This window comes from Eurytemora carolleeae, unplaced genomic scaffold (assembly GCF_000591075.1).
Source record: "Eurytemora carolleeae unplaced genomic scaffold, Eaff_2.0 scaffold318, whole genome shotgun sequence".
NCBI classification, from domain to species: Eukaryota; Metazoa; Arthropoda; class Copepoda; order Calanoida; family Temoridae; genus Eurytemora; species Eurytemora carolleeae.
In genome coordinates this window covers 15,682-32,371 of record NW_019396228.1, presented here as the reverse complement: position 1 = coordinate 32,371, position 16,690 = coordinate 15,682, and the positions used below count along the sequence as shown (strand labels likewise).

Below are 16,690 nucleotides of genomic sequence, written 5' to 3'. Positions count from 1 at the left end.
CAATATCCAAAATTCTAAAGCTTTAGCTCAGAACTAGAAAACCATTAATTATAAATAGCCTTACAATTCGCCAAAACCGCTGAAATTGTAAAATGATATTTTATGAAATTATTTCCACCCGCCTTTTCCCGCTCTGATTCTTTACAAATAAGAATACTTTCTCCAGCAGTGTCCACACCCTTTCTTCCAGCTCTGATCAAAATCAAAAATTTTTAACAATTCATCTTTTAAAGTTTTTCATAAAATATTTACAAAATCCAAAATATTCTGAGCAGAGCTGGGAACTTTAGAATGGATATCTTTAATCCTGATAGCTTGATCTGAATTTCCATTGTGGAAGCTTTTAATTTTATTTTTAATCGACTCCCGTTGGATATCACATTTCCTAAACTACATGTAATAAAATTACGATGCTATATCGATTGGACTAATATCCGACTGAACTAAAGTCAACAGTTGACAAGCTGACTTTTAGAGCATTTAAACAAATATAAATTTAATCTGTTAATATGAACTTCCTAAAAAACATATTTTATGGTCCTTTTGAATGTTCATCTTAAAAAACATTAATCTAAAACTTACGTTCGTTCAATCGATCATTAGTCCAATTGATATGACACCACAAATGCGGGAAAAATAAAAACCGGTTTTTTCAAAATTTAAAGAGCGCATCTCTAATCTCTAGAAATAAATCTAAAGACTAAATTGGTATGGAGATTTGAAAAAAGAGATGATCAAGCTTTGATCTCGATATCCACCATTCTAAAGTTTTAAGCTTTGGTCAAATTTGGAGTAATTTTAATATGTTGACCACCATTTGACAAATTATTATTTCCTAACTGATTAATCTTTAATTAGATAAAATAAAATATAAAAATAGCATAAGTTCATATCCTGCAAAACATAATAAAAATAAAGGAAAATATTTTGATTGGTTCCTTTCCTGCCAACCATCTGTTTATAGGCCAGCTTGTCCATTAATTGTCCATTGTAGGTTAAAGGACATCTTAGAATAACTCTCCTAGAACAAACAGATTAATTGTCAAAAAATTACATTGATAAGTATCTGTATATATAAAGTTGTTATCATATAGGTTGAATTTACTTTTACTGAAGGGGCAGAGGTGCGTGATATGGGTGACGTGATAGTTTGTGTGTTTTCTATCACTCTTTCATGAAAAATCAGATCTTTAACATTATTATCAAAAATATCTTAATATGTGCTCAAGCATTGTTTACTCACACCAAATCAAATATGATAAAATCATGAGTGTTAGGGAAAGGTCCATTCTACTGCCTGGAGTTTCAAGTCCCGCCTGAGAGATGGTTTTTCAGCCCGGATTTGTAAATTTCACGTAAGATTGAAATATTATATGTTTTCAATCAGAACTCCTTTTATCGAAAAGCTATTGAAAAGAACAAAAATGTTTAAAATTTCTACCATGTAACTTGATAAATTGACTTTTATCATACTTGTGCGTTAAATCAAATCTAGAGGAGCTACGAGGTCACAAAGTCGTAGCAGTAATGTTACATGAATTTTATATTTTCCTTCTGTCTAGTTTGCAGTGTAATAAATAAGTCGACCAAAAATTGAAGAATATATTGATAACATTTTTCAATTAAATTATAATGAAATTAAAAAAGTCGAAATCCGATTTTTTTCGGATTTATTAGTAAAACTCACATAGTCATTTTCAAGTGACCATTTAATAGAATGGCGTTCCCGATTTTCAATGGTACTCTTCTTACACCTTTGATTTATGGTATTGAGTTGAAATAATTTAAAAAGATAATTATGAACTCTGCCTCGTTTTTACTCCAATAAATCTTGCAATTATAAACGTCTTTCTTTCTTTGCTTATACATTAAATAATTCATGAAATTTAAAGACCATTTTAAGACAGAAGACTTAATTTAAACTTGGGATCGTCATATTATAAGAGTATTAAGTCGTCGATTCAGTCTCATGCTTTGTGGGTCCCCTGTAGATAGATCTGATAGGGAACCCACAGACCACCTTCTTCCGATCTACTCAAAAATAATTCCTCTTTTTTTTACGAAATTTCTAATCCTTGAAGGAATTGAGTCGTTGCCACAAACTCAAATTTTCTAGTCGCTATATTTTGCAACCTGAGGATATAAACCTTTGACATTTAAAACTTAGAATTTTTGATTAACGGAGGTAACAGTTAAAATATCCAAGGTCTACGACATTGTGTTGCAAAGATGTAGAGATTAGAAAATCGGTGTTTGTGGCAGAGATTCAAATCCTTTAACTATTTAACTAGTAAAAAAGCTGACATGATACGTCCTAGTTTTCAAGTTTCTCAATACCCGAATACCAAATAAAAAGAAATACTTTCATTTTATCAACTTTTTAAAACTTAAAAGACACTTAAATCATTGCTAAGGATCCGTTTAATTTTGACCCGGATCCGGGATTCGCACTGGAAAAAAATTTAATTACCGATTTTTTTAACGAAGCAAAATTGTCAAATTATTTTTCTTCTTCTTTCGCTTAAACTTGATGAACCATTCATCGATCAGGAAATTATCTTTTTTTCAACAGTTCAGTCTTGAGATTTGAGAGAAAAAAAGTTTTTTTTGCCAGTTTTTGGGTTGATATTTTACCCCTAGGATCCGGATCTGTGGATCCGCATATTTTTGCGGATCCGGATCCTAAGCACTGATAAAATATTACATTAAAAAAATATAAAAAATATTTTCTACCTGATAATTCCAGACTTAAAGTTTGCTTCAAGAACATCTCTTTCATCTGTAGTTAGGCCTGCATGATGAAATCCAACTCCAAACCTTTACAAAATTATCATATACTAGCTTGGGAACCCAGCGTTGCCCAGGGTACTCATAGTAACTTCCACCATTTACCCGCGCTTGGTCGTATATTACGAGTTTAGCCATTTTTCCCTATAAAAGTGGACCCAGTTAGAATCTCAAAATCAAATTAAGATCATTCCCGTTATTATGTAAAGTTCCCCAAACAAAATTTGAGGCAAATCGGTCCAGGATCAATGATTTATAATCGGATAAACAGACAAACAGACAGACACCCAAACAGAGATTAGAACTTTATCTAGTTCTAAACAGTAAACCAGTAAACCTGCTTTAACAGTGAGATAAGTTGTTTATAAAAACATTGAAGGCAAATCTTTTACCCGGATTTTAAAACTTTACAAAGAAAGACTTGGAATTAAGAGAGAGGAGAAAGCTTAAAACTGATTTTCGTAGTTGTTCTTTTTATCTTCATGGTTTAATACAACAATATCTACATTTTTGGGTTTTTCTTTCTACATCATTTCCCAAACATTTACATTTTAGAAGGTTCAAGCGACCCCCCTATTTACAGAGTGGGATGTACAATTCACAACGATACCCTTGCAATCTTTATCTGAGCTGAGTCACAACAAGGAAATATCGTCGTTCTTTTATCTTAAAAATTTGAATTCTCACTATTTCCTTCATTGTCTCTAAAGTATAAAGTATAAGTCACATATAATAAAAAACCACAATGGAAAGCAATCGATTTTCAGCTTTAAAAATGATGATATCTCTTTCCTCCCTAATCAAACTAAAGTTTACAAACTTCCGTTGTGAATCAGACATGCTGCTAGATAAATGGAGATTACGTTTGCAGATCCTTAACAGATAAAACTGACCTAAGGGTTGCAGCCAGGGTGTTGTCTAAACCAGATGGACATCTTCTTAATTGTTCGAGAACCTCAACTAATCTAGATCCATCCAGTTCATTCTGTAGCTTCAACCTGGAGAATAATAACATCAATAATAATGATACTTTGAATAATCTAGACCCATCCAGTTCATTCTGTAACTTTTACCCTCCATGCAAAGATGACAACTGTACTCTTACAACCTTAATATGTTCAAAAATGTGGAAGATACCGTCGTTTTTCTGACTTGAAAAGTTTTTACTTCTTAAAAAACAAAAAATGCGCAAATCACATTTGCAGAGAAACCGCAAATGAAATAAACCAGTTTGAAGAAACAAAAACATTGATATCTAATTCATACTTATTCAGACAAAGCTTTCAAGGGTAACGTTGTAAATCGGACACTGCCATCTTTGCATTACAGAACTGGAAACTTTAGAATGGTGGATATCGAGATTAATGCTAAATCCACTCTATTTGCTAATCTCGAGATTAAATATTTAGATCAACAAATTTGATTCTAGGAACGCCAGATTTGATCGTTTCTTGACTGGAAGGGCCTTAACCTAATTTCTCACCCATGTATTTATTAATACATTAGTTAAAATTGGTATAAAAAAATCTCAAACGTAATTAAATATTTTTCTTCACCGATTAATTTACAAAATGGCCGACAACAAATTCTTTATTTAATTGAAATTGCGGTTTTCTCTCATGGGATAGAATTTATTTTCAAGACTTGTCATTGGTCAATACAATTTACGAACTATATTCCTGCACTCTCATTGGAGAAAACAATGTAGAGATATCCAAAGAGAGAGAAAAAGAGTGGATTAAGGACTAAAATGAAAAGTTTCCACAGTGGATATTCAGATTAATTAGTTGGGATTAAAGGTTATCCATTCTAAAGTTCCCAGCTCAGGTCATTTAAAATTAGGCGTACAGTCCCTTTAATCTAATGGATTTGCTTTATCAAATGTTGCGGATTGGGCTTGACCGGCCAAAGGAAAAATACATACTAGCTGCAATACTGATCGACTCCAAAAATTAGCGGCTTGAGTTTAAACAAGTAAATCCTTTGGTCTCAAACAAATCGTCAAGAGAGATTCAACATTTTTTATTCAAATTGTCACCAATTTTGGTGATTTGCACTATGAGTAATGAGTATGCAGGCCATAGGGTGACAGGGGTAGATATTTCTTATTCCCAAACTTAATTTAAAAAGGAGCCTTTTCGGTGAATTTTGTGGTAAAATACTTCAAAGAGAAAAAGACTCGCCTTTGAGGTCAATATCAAATTTTTAATGTTTTGTACGCATTATCGTTACCTGGTGTTACAACTGGTTTCATCGGTATCTTCAGGGGCAGGTTTACCAACCAAATAAAAATCCTAAATTAAAGGGAATAATTTCTAAAATTTTTTAACACTCCCTTTAAGTATTTNTTTATCAATAAAATAAAGACATTTCTATTTAAATTCAAATTACAAGTGTGCAAGTAGACAGTGAAAAGCTGTTCATGTGTATCATGGTTTTTGAAAGCAAGATGAAAATAAATTTAAAAAGTCGTCTTTATTGTATTGATATATACGACGATAGTAAACAAAAATTACCTGTATCGTTTGGAATTTGAACAACAGGTTGAATAGATCCTACAGGAACTAGATCTTTGTTTAATAAAGTGCTTCCTAAAAATATGCACTTTATTTGTTGTATAGACGACGCCAATTTTGGGCCACCATTTATTATCTGGAGCACAAGAAAATGCATTTCTTTGAGGAACTGTCGTTGCAACCCTCCCCTGAAACCCTAATCTGATTAGTAATGTTTAAGATAAAGTCAAAAATATAGAATATTTCTAATTCATACTCAGACAAAACTATACAGGGCATTGTCATTAATCCTGCAATGGAAGGTCATTGAAAAATGACTTTAACAAGCCCATTAACTCTTAAAATATTACAGTTTTTTCTTTTAGGTGCTTTGGAATCCGTTTCATTTTGAATCGGATTCTGATCCAGGCTATGAATATTTCTTAATGGTTTGGCTAATTTCATTTATAAAAAAATATTTTAACTTTTTAAAAAATCATTTTAAAATTACGAAGAAGTTGCAGTTTACTTCCTGAAAGAGTGCAATATAAAATAGAAATTCAATTTTAAAAAAATCTTAAGAAAACTCATTGAAAGCTTGATATCTGTACTATCACCTATTTTAACAAGTTCTGTAAGAGGAACCGGTCTAAATGTTGATGTATAGAGGCCGGCCTCCAGCCAGTGGGAGAGGTCGGAGAGGTTGGGTAGGGTCGCGGACATTCCGATAATTTGAACAGAGTTTTCAGAGCCAGGTGAACTCGACATAAACCGAATCTAGATTTTAAAATTTTTATTATTTAGACAAAATAACTCAATAGACGCAAATAATGCCCAATCCGAGTATTAGGACGATGAACATGTTATGCGGAAATACGAGTGTGGCTTTGTCACCTTGCGACTCCTCTGCGATTAATCCAACCCGAGAGTGGAGAAAGCAAACAAATACAAAAACTTACTTTTATCTAATCAAAAAACTTTCTAAAAAAAGGCTGTACTTTAAAAAGGCCCCATAATTTAGTATCATGTACAATATATTCTAAGAAAATCATGAACCCCCCCCCCTCCTCCTGCTCTTCTTAAAACATAATATTTCCCTTCCAGGATATTGAGAACGGAGTATAAAATAAAAAAATAAAGAATATTTGAGAAAGTATTAAAAAGAGAAGGAGGGGGACTTAACAGCTTCATGTCCAATTTTTCATCCCCCCCCACCTCATCCTAGAAAATCATGTAGCATACCACTTAACCTTGATTAGAAGGAGTTCTTGTAAATGTAGGTATCCTCCTAAAGGGTTTCATCAACTAACCTTGGTAAGAAAGAGTTCTTGTAGATATCCTCTTTAAGGTTCTCTAGTTACTAGTCTACTAGTTTACTGATCTTCTAATCTATTAATCTACTAATCTACTGATCTTCTGGTCTACTGATCATCTGATCTACTGAACTACTGATATTCTGATCTACTGAACTATTGATATTCTGATCTACTGGTCTACTAATATACTAGTCTACTACTCTACTGATATACTGGTCCACTGATCTACAAGTTTACTGGCCCATTGACCTATTAATCTACGGAAAACTGGTCTACTGATCAACTACTGACCTACTGGTCTACAAAAAAACTGGTTGACTGTTCTACTAATCTACTGGTCTACTAATCTACTTGTCTTCTAATCTACTGGTCTACTAATCTACTAGTCTACTAATCTACTAATCTACTGGGCTACTAATCTACTGGTCTACTAATCTACTAATCTACTGGTCTACTAATCTACTAATCTACTGGTCTACTAATCTAGTGGTTTACTAATCTAGTGGTTTACTAATCTAGTGGTCTTCTAATCTACTGGTCTACTAATCTACTAGTCTACTAATCTACTAATCTACTTGTCTTCTAATCTACTAGTCTACTAATCTACTGGTCTACTAATCTACTGGTCTACTAATCTACTAATCTACTGGTCTACTAATCTACTCATCTACTGGTCTACTAATCTAGTGGTTTACTAATCTAGTGGTTTACTAATCTAGTGGTCTTCTAATCTTCTGATCTACTTATCTAGTTAACTACTGGATAACTGGTCTACTACAATCAACTGATCTACTGGTTTTCTGATCTACCAATAAATCGTCTACCTGTTAATGATACCATTTGCTTTTTCTATAGTAGCTACAGCGATATCAGCTACCTAATTAGATAAAACAAAATTAACTTCACTATCATTAAGAAGCCTGGGAACCCAGCGTTACCGTTTACCCGCGCATGGTCGCAAATTACGATTTTAGCTATTTTTTCCTATAACAGTAGACCCACTCAATTTATAATCTTAAAACTTTGCTAAAAACAATCCTGTGGTTCTACCAAGTTCCCCAGTTAAAATGTGAGGCAAATCGGTCCGTTGGTTCATGAGTTATGATCGAACATACAAACAACAAATAAACAGAGATTACAACTTTATATTAATAGAAAATATCAATATTTGTTTTAAAACAGAAATAAAATGCTGAACATATTTCTATGAACTTTTTTCTAACGCTTTTTTTCTCTTTTGGGAAAGGACTTATCGAGCATCTGTATTCTGCACATCGGTGTTTTGTATCCGCTCCAATGTTTATTTAATATTAACGACATTATTAAAATATTTCCGCTTCTCCCGAATTCTTTTAAAACCACAACAAGTTTATAGGATTGAAAAATAGGTAATTGCTTTCTGAAATTATGAATTAAGTATGCTGAGGTCGTTCCTTCCATAAACTACATTGGTCAACAACTAGACGTCTCCTTTATTGGTCGTCAAGCGTAAGGTGAATTTATCTATCTATCAGATAAGAATTTAGCAAGAGACATCTAGCAGTCAACATATCGTCCCCCAAAGTACGTGAACTAAACGACCACTCTCTATGGAGAGAATGGGCTCAGAAGTAAAAACTAAAACAAACAGGAAAACATTTTATCAATCAATCATTAATAAATAAATACCTTTATTCCTCCAGCCGGTGATATTGAACCCATAAACCCCTCAACGCGAACACCTTATATTTATAATTTTAAAGGAACTGTTACTCCGACACGAACACTTTAAATTTTATAATTTTAAAGGGACTTTTACCCGACACTAACACTTTAAATTTTATAATTTCAAAGGAACTGTTAACAAAATTTCAAGTGAACAATGAACATTGAACATACATTTAACAAGTGTCACGCATAATTTCTAGAGATAGATTTCAATATTCTTGAGAAGGAAGAACTTAAGATATAGCTGAAGATCTCGAGAAAGCCTTGGATCCCACTGTGTGACCCTTGCGAGTACGTGTCCGTGAATTTATCCATTATAGGAAGCGGTATTCTGATAGAAATGGAACCACAAGTGTATCAGATTCTGATAAAAATGGAACCAAGAGTGTAGAGAAGAATAGTGCTACTGGTGGCGCAACAGCAGTACAATGATGGATACAGCTAGTACTTTGTGCTTAACTAGCTATAATAGTGGGAGTATGGGAATTGATAAACAGAACTTTATAAGTTTGCTATCTTGGTTCTCAGACATTTTATGCATTCATGATAAATATGTTATGTAGTTAATAAAAATCAATGTTTTCTATTTGTGCATAATTTTGCATATTTTTTCTCTTTTCTTTTGGAAACCTGTATTTTCAAAAAAAAAATTATTTAAACAAATTTAAACTACACCATTTATATATGTATTTATATCTTTGTGTGTGAATAAATCTTTATAATAATATTAGTTACTAGCTGAAGGGCCCGGCGTTGCCCGTGGAAAAAAATGAGATGTTTTTTTACCATATATCAGATGTCGTTGAATTTTCAACATTTGACTATGTATAAATAAAGAGATACGGAAAATTAAGTAAAATTTTTGCTAATAATAATAATTACCAGTTTCTCCAAGAATACTCTGCAGATGAAACATCTTCTCCCGAGCTAAGGATACAAAGGGTAGAATAAGGATTGCTTTCTTTCCAGTTTCCACAACCCTCTAGCAATAATAGTTGAACTATAGGTGGTTTTCAGTTTTCAAATTAATTATGAATCTTAAAAGGGGAAACCATGATTAAATCATGTGTTGATAACTGATTCTACTTTCCTGTGATAAAAATCAAACTTCTAGAAAATTTCCTTCACACATTGTGATATTTTTTAAAATTATCTTTTTAAAATCAATTCACAAAAGTAGAAAACTAGTCAAGAAGGTTTTTAGTTTATTTATTGGAGTAATAAATAACAATAATTAAATTTATTTGTTTAAATAATGAAGACCCATTATCCCCAAAGAATTCCATTGAAGCATATTAAATGAGAAAAGAGGGAAAACCATTTCAAAAACAACACCATACTCTTCGAGATACATGTATAGTTTACAAAATGATTTTGGTTGAGCAAAGATAATCATAATTTGGGAATTATTAAAATTATTTAAAATAAAATTAAACTTTTCAATGAAATAAATTTATCTAAGATTGTGAAAATAAGAAAATAAAAAACCTTGATCATAAGAATTTCCGCCACTAGTGTTTTTCCAGCAGAGGTCGGAGCAGAGTAGACTAGATTTCTACCCTCTAGTACACCATCTACCAGTAGACACTCAACCTAATATATAGTAGTTAGTAGACTAGATTTCTACCCTTTAGTACACCATCTACCAATAGACATTCAACCTAATATATAGTAGTTAGTAGACTAGATGTCTACCCTCTAGTACACCATCTACCAGTAGACATTCAACCTAATATATAGTAGTTAGTAGACTAGATTTCTACCATCTACCATCTACCTGTGGACATTCAACCTAATATATAGCAGTTAGTAGACCAGATTTCTACCCTTTAGTACACAATCTACTAGTAGACATTCAACCTAATATATAGTAGTTACTGGACTACATTTCTACCCTCTAGTACACCATCTACCAGTAAACATTCAACCTAATATATAGTAGTTAGTAGACTAGATTTCTACCATCTATCATCTACCATCTACCAGTAGACAATATATAGTAGTTAGTAGACTAGATTTCTACCCTCTAGTACACCATCTACCAGTAGGAATTCAACCTGATTCATATTTTTAGAAGACTTGACTTTAAAACTTCAAAAAATGAAAAACATGCAAATTATATCAGTTCCTGGCAATAAAGGAACATAAAAATTATTTTAAAAACTGAGAACTAATTTAAAGATTGATGAACACTTTATCCAATTAAACCAAAAAAAATATCTTCAAATAAATATTTTTAAAGCTTGTTCCAAAACAGGAAGCAAATTTTCAATGACGGGAAAATGAATTTAAAAAAAATGGATTTTTTTACCTGCCAGTCAAACATTGTCGAGATACCCTTTTCTTTATACTTCTCTAGAATTGATTGAGGTAGCCCCCAGTTTGCCAGTTCTTTAGCAGTATCAGATACATTCAGACAGTTTGCCAGTTCTTTAGCAGTATCAGATACATTCAGACTGTTAGCCAGTTCTTTAGCAGTATCAGATACATTCAGACAGTTTGCCAGTTCTTTAGCCGTATTCGATACATCAAGGCAGTTAGACGTTTCACTGTTTGAACTAACTTCTTTTTCAGTCTTTTCTTTTTCATTTTTAGATGGACTTGATTTAATCTTTTCTGGCGAAACCCTGGTCCTTTTAGAATTGGCACACGGTTTGATTTCGTCTGTTTTGATTTCAATGGTGCCTTTGAATTTTTGAAGAATGTTCTGATCCCTCTTAAGAGTTTTGTCAGAAACGATATTTTGAATATGATCATTTTCCTTTTTATCAAGACAAACTTCATGCTTGATATTTTTACTTTTAACTTTCAAACATTTGGTTGAGTTTTTCTTCATCTCATTTGTCTGTAACAATTGTTAATTTAAAGATGTAAATTCGAGTGACCCTTCATTTATCTAGAGTGTCATGTCCGATTTACAATGACACCCCGTTTAGAGCTTTGTTTGATCAAGAACATCAGGAATGAATGAGATATCCATGATTTCTCTCATAATTTTATTTATGGTTTTTCTGAAAACGTATCTTGTGGATTTCTTCCTACAGAAAAAGATGCCGAGCATAGTGAGAATTGATCACTTAAGAAAAGAAAATTCCACAGTAATACATAAGACATAAGATACAATTAGGGTGATTCGCAAATATTCTCCCAAATATTATTGAGATAAAGTTTAAAGGGTAGCATTGTGAACCAGACATAACCCTCTTTACATGGAGGATCTTTTAAAACAAAAAATATATTATATGGAACTTTGAGAATAAAAAAATCATGAATCATTAATTGAATAATTGTTTCCTTGTGGTTTAAATGTTTGATTTGAGAATGCTTGTTCTCTGATTTCTGTTCTTCCGACAGCTTTTTAGAAGAGTTTTGATCCAGTAACGTTTTGGCAGATATAAACCCCGGAGAGAGTTTTTTCTAAAAATGGTTAGGAAAATATATTTTTTTTGACATTCCAAGACTGAGAAATCTATAAGAATATTTCTCTTAAAAGCATATTAGAGAAACCTAATTTAAAATCTCCAACCGTGGCATTTTTAAAAGCGGTTTTAGGATTAAGTAAAATTGAGAAAAATAATTGTAAAAAATAGAACATTTTGCGATATAAAAAAAAATTCTACGTCTAAATCGACACTTAAGCAATCTTAAGTGGGTTTGATGTTGATATGAAGCAAATGGTCTTCTGAAACTTATTAAGTGAAATGGGTCTGTGTATAGTGTACACTGGACAATTGCTGTGTTTTAAGTTCATTGGACTATTTTAAATCATAACTATGAGTCTAACTGTCGTCTTCCAATTCCACAGAAGACGAGAAAATCCTGAAAATCCAGAACTGCATATTAGCCTTTTAGAGAAGGGGGGGGGGGGTACAAATACTGCAACACAGTTAGATAAAGTGAATAGGTGGAGAGAGTGGGCAGAAAATAAAATATTAAGAAAAATGATTTTCTGCATTAAATACATGTATCTATCAATTACTAGTTGCTTAAAATTTGTAAAAAATATAAACTAAACAATACCAAATTTGTTGTTAAAAAATACCTGAACATCACTTGTTGAATTGAGTGTGAATTCTTCCATCATCATTAACGTGTTGTTACCCGGTAACTTGAAATTATAAAATATCTAAATCTGATCAATTTTGGAAAAATTAAGTGCACTTAAGAATTCTGACACTATGAATTAGACAGAAGGTACAAATTTAAGACCTCATTGCTTCTGTAGATTTAATTATGTGCTTAAGTTTAATAAAAGCTTATATTTATAAAGTTTAGTAAATTGTGTTCTTCTCAATAGCCCTTCAAGAAGTGTTGAGTTACACTGTGAACTAAACAGAACATGTGAACATTGCTGCTACAACTTTGTGACCTCTTAGCTTCTCTAGTTTTAATTATATGCATAACTATGAGAAAAGCTTATATATACAAAGTTTAAAACAATTTTATTCTTCTCTATAACCCTTCAAGAAGTGGAGTATTACAGTGTGAACTAAACAACAGGAGAAGGTCAAATGTATGCGACATTACTGGTGCAACACAGTGACCTCGTAGCTCCTCTAGTTTTGATTATATGTAACAAATATGAAGAAAGGCAAATACGAAATTCAAACATTTTATTTCTTTTAAATGGCTCTTCACAAAGAATAGTTATTCTTAAAAAATATGATTTCAACCTTACATGCAATTTACTTTAAGGGACAGACCGGCTCAAATGAATCCTAAAGAATTTGTCCACCACACTGCATACTCAGTTTAACTACCTTGCATAGCTGGTCCGTCCCTTTAAGTTTGGCGTGATAGCAGCCAGGCTTTTATGTTAAGAAAAAAGAGATTGTGTGTTCTATCTTCCCGTTTAGTTGTAGGAGTATATATATTTTTGATACCGAGGAGAAAAGAAAATTAACTGGTGATCTTTAATCTCCGGTGATCTTTAAAAAGGAAGATATTTACTTAAAAATAACGAAATAGGGTGTAATTTTGTTCTATTATGTTGCGTTTTATTCCTTCAAAAACGGTGTACACTGACCTGTTCAATATCAAGGTTGAATGAGTCTTGAAATAAATCCTGATCATCAGGTCCAAGGATGTCTTTGGGCGCATCAACATGATTTGAAGTATCTTTCGCCATCCTTTATCTAAGCCAAGAATGAGTTTAAGTTGGTGTATAAAATTCAAGATTGGATTATATTGCTAGGGGGCCGGGCGTAGCGCCCACATAGTCAACTTGGATTCAGACTTCTATCCGGTCATAGCTTGGGCATAAATTGTGGGGAAAGGGGGGATTTATCCAGAATGGTGAGTCTAGTAGACCTGACGTTGTGCGGTCATTAGGAAGGGTGACACAGATTATTTGTGAAGAACTGACAAGACAGGTTTCAATAGACCCAGCGTATAATTCAATATATGGATCAACTGGATAAATCGGTTGCCACAATGACGAAATTATTTTCTGCCAAGAAAAAATCCAAATATTTATAATGCGCGCCACTGTAAAAATGCCGCGGTAACAAAAAGATAAAAGGAAAAAAAGACAACGTCTTCGTTTTATAAATAAATCAATCAAAATAATTCAAATGTCGTCTTATTTACATCGTCTTTCTTCACAAAGTGTACAGTAAGTGTACACTAAACGAAAAATTGAAATCGGCGGACAACAATCGAGCATAGTTCTATTTTAATGTTTTAAGTTGTAGAAGTGTATTAACAAGTTATATAGTTTCAGATTTATAGACCAGCCAATTGAGATTTAATGTAAGATGCCCGACTTGTCAGTGTTTACACTCAATGTTTGGGGAATAGGTAAATAGTAAGAATGTACTTTTAACCCCATGCTCTGGATGTACTTTGTCACCTCCGGAGGTTATAAAACATCCTCTTGTCAGGTGTTTTTGCAACCTTTTCATGGCGACATTTTCGTAAGTCTGAACTCTATGCAGGACCTACTGAAAAGAATTCGGCGTGCCGGCGGCGCGAACATTTAATTGATTGATTGATTTTAATTGTAAGATATGTTTTAGGTTGTGGGATTTCTGCTGACCGGGAGCCGAGAATTAAAGCAATTTCTCATTTTCTCGCATCAAACTCTTATGATATAGTTTTACTACAGGTAGTATCTAATACAGGGTTTCCTGGGGGTGGGGCGGGGGTCCAAAATCATTCTTTAGGAGATTACCGCCGAATTTTATACTTTCTTATTTCATTTCCAAATCCTTTATCGTTCCTTTAAAGTCTGTTTATAATCAAGAAGGCCGAATATAACCTTTAAATCATCATATCTAAGGAATTCTAAGATATCAATACAGTCTCTAACTCCGTGGCAAGTCGGGGGTTGAAATAGGGAACAAATGATTATTTTTTAAGTTATTATTTCAGGAGCTTTGGGTTCCTTCAGACTACACATCACTTCGGTCTTTTACCAAGGAAAACCGAGTTTTTTTGTCTAATAAATTGCAATAGAAGCTATATCTAAACCAATATATGATAATTAAAACTATTTAGTATCAAACCTTTTTCATCAAAGTTCTATTCAATTCATAGAATATTGCTTGACGTTTTTTGTTGGCTTTATAAATTCAATCATTTTCATTGATAAAAAAAGCAACGATTTGTTAAAAAAACTGCTTCAAGAAAATCTGAAACAATTTTGTTTTTTAATTTTCCTCCTTTTGTTAATAATGCACACCAAAAATATTGAAATTGTTATTAAAACGTCGATCTAAGGATGTTTTACCGTATCAACATTTCTTCGACAATGGGATAATCGGTAGCGGGACTTGTGTTCTCTCTAAGCACCCGATACTGGTAACATATATATTTGTTCATTGATTTGGCATTGATATCTTTCAAGAGACAGTAGACTTCATATATCCTTTAAAACATTATTTATGAAACTATTGTGTACTTTATCATTCTTACTCACTTCATCGTGAATTTCAAGTGAACACCTTCAAATGTTAGATGGTCTGGGTCATATCCGGATTCAAATCAGTACCTTCGTGAAATCAAAAAAGAAATGCAACAGGAAAAGAATAAAATCGTAAGAAATTAAACACTTGGTCCGGTAGAAAACTATAATTGATTGTTGCTTGATAACTATTTATAACACTTTTGGCACGACGTGCTATAAAGTTTTTGGACTTAAATTTTATCTTTATCTCGAAGGTTCTCGCTTTCTCGATAAAGAGAAAATTTCTGTCCAAAAACTTTATGACACTGCGAACTAAAACAACAGTGTTGTTAGGCAACATCCAGGAAGATATCATAGGAACAAGTGTTTAATTTCTTACGATTTTATTCTTTTCCTGTTGCATTTATTTTTTGATTTCACGAAGGTACTGATTTGAATCCGAAATGATCCTCTAACATTTGAAGGTGTTTACTTCAAATTATGTTTGCGGTCCAGTCAAAACGGTTGAACCATGAAATAAAGAAAACTGTTGTTGTCCAATGTTTTTACTAATTTAATTTATTTGGGATCAGGCTGCTTCAAGTGCTAATTTAATTTAATCGGTGAACAGGGTGCTTCAGGTACTAATTTAATTCAATTGGGACACAGGGTGCTATAGGTACTAATTTAATTCATTTGGGACACAGGGTTCTACAGGTACAGAATTAATTTAATTGGCACATAGGGTGGTTCATGAACTAATTTGATTTATTTTGGACACATGGTGCTTCAGGTACTAAATTAATTTTTTTGGGACACAAGGTGCTTCAGGTACTAAATATACTTATTTGGGAGACAGGGTTGCTTCAGGTACTAAATTATTTTTTTGGGGACACAGGGTTACTTCATGTACTAAATATACTTATTTTGGACACAGGGTTGCTTCAGGAACTTAATTATTTTTTTTTGGAATACAGGGTGCGTCAGGTACTAATAGTAGGGAATACAGAAATTTAGACACTGGGACATCAGAAAAAAAATCAAATTATAACCTGCCTCTTTTAAGGTATTTGAAGTTGCTCAATGAATTAGATTAACCAGCTGCGCTGCTGATCTAACGCTATATCTGTATTAAGGCTCTTGAAGCTGCTCAATGGATTAGATTAACCAGCTGTGCAGCTGATCTTACAATATATGCTGGAGATTTCAACTCTGAACCAACTGACGTGCCCTTCAATATTCTGAGGTTTGTTAAATTTGTCAATATTCTTTTTGATTTTTTGCTTTTCCCCTTTTTTAAAGAAAGTGTTTGCGAAAAATATAAGGGGGATATTGGCGAACAATCCCTTTAAAATTTGGCATTTTTTGTCCTTTAAATTTAAAACGAATGATATTTTTAGCGGTAAAAGCCTAACATTTTAGAATTTCGGATCTTTTAGAGGAGAACTTCTAGTTGTTCCCTGTTTTTCTCCATGGAAATTTTCGTTGTCAATCTCGGG

The 16,690-nt window shown here is 32.8% G+C and overlaps 3 protein-coding genes across 3 annotated transcripts in view; 2 read left to right on the top strand and 1 right to left on the bottom strand.

Annotated features, from left to right (window-relative positions):
• LOC111698741 (DNA polymerase theta) overlaps positions 1-13,726 on the bottom strand; it is a 37,142-nt gene extending 23,416 nt beyond the window's left edge. Inside the window, exons 1-20 of the mRNA XM_023469156.1 lie at positions 13,616-13,726; positions 13,332-13,440; positions 12,348-12,413; positions 11,600-11,722; positions 10,617-11,150; positions 9,794-9,898; positions 9,188-9,287; positions 8,267-8,319; positions 7,422-7,475; positions 6,890-6,897; positions 6,593-6,623; positions 5,900-6,059; positions 5,304-5,378; positions 5,118-5,122; positions 5,020-5,081; positions 3,681-3,785; positions 2,734-2,817; positions 1,129-1,169; positions 944-1,031; positions 123-192 (exon numbers count right to left, since the gene is read on the bottom strand). Coding sequence (XP_023324924.1) covers positions 123-192; positions 944-1,031; positions 1,129-1,169; positions 2,734-2,817; positions 3,681-3,785; positions 5,020-5,081; positions 5,118-5,122; positions 5,304-5,378; positions 5,900-6,059; positions 6,593-6,623; positions 6,890-6,897; positions 7,422-7,475; positions 8,267-8,319; positions 9,188-9,287; positions 9,794-9,898; positions 10,617-11,150; positions 11,600-11,722; positions 12,348-12,413; positions 13,332-13,433 — 1,866 coding nt within the window. The 5' untranslated portion in view covers positions 13,434-13,440; positions 13,616-13,726. The remainder of the gene's footprint in view (positions 1-122; positions 193-943; positions 1,032-1,128; positions 1,170-2,733; positions 2,818-3,680; positions 3,786-5,019; positions 5,082-5,117; positions 5,123-5,303; positions 5,379-5,899; positions 6,060-6,592; positions 6,624-6,889; positions 6,898-7,421; positions 7,476-8,266; positions 8,320-9,187; positions 9,288-9,793; positions 9,899-10,616; positions 11,151-11,599; positions 11,723-12,347; positions 12,414-13,331; positions 13,441-13,615) is intronic.
• A 267-nt stretch (positions 13,727-13,993) lies between these two features.
• Positions 13,994-15,130, top strand: LOC111698740 (putative neutral sphingomyelinase). The gene is made up of 4 exons (XM_023469155.1): positions 13,994-14,104; positions 14,323-14,411; positions 14,678-14,725; positions 15,026-15,130. Exons 1-4 carry the CDS (start codon positions 14,062-14,064, stop codon positions 15,128-15,130), a joined length of 285 nt encoding a protein of 94 aa, XP_023324923.1. The 5' UTR covers positions 13,994-14,061.
• Positions 15,131-15,839: 709 nt separating this feature from the next.
• Positions 15,840-16,690, top strand: part of LOC111698752 (putative neutral sphingomyelinase) — a 5,463-nt gene continuing 4,612 nt past the window's right edge. Inside the window, exons 1-2 of the mRNA XM_023469168.1 lie at positions 15,840-15,984; positions 16,328-16,437. Of these exons, the coding sequence (XP_023324936.1) occupies positions 15,973-15,984; positions 16,328-16,437 (122 nt within the window). The 5' untranslated portion in view covers positions 15,840-15,972. The remainder of the gene's footprint in view (positions 15,985-16,327; positions 16,438-16,690) is intronic.

Coding starts and splice junctions, on each gene's coding strand:
- LOC111698740 (XM_023469155.1), top strand. CDS start 14,062: ATGCCCGACTTGTCAGTGTTTACACTCAATGTTTGGGGAATAG. Junction 14,412..14,677: donor ATGATATAGTTTTACTACAG/GTAGTATCTAAT, acceptor TTATTATTTCAG/GAGCTTTGGGTTCCTTCAGA. Junction 14,726..15,025: donor CACTTCGGTCTTTTACCAAG/GAAAACCGAGTT, acceptor CGTCGATCTAAG/GATGTTTTACCGTATCAACA.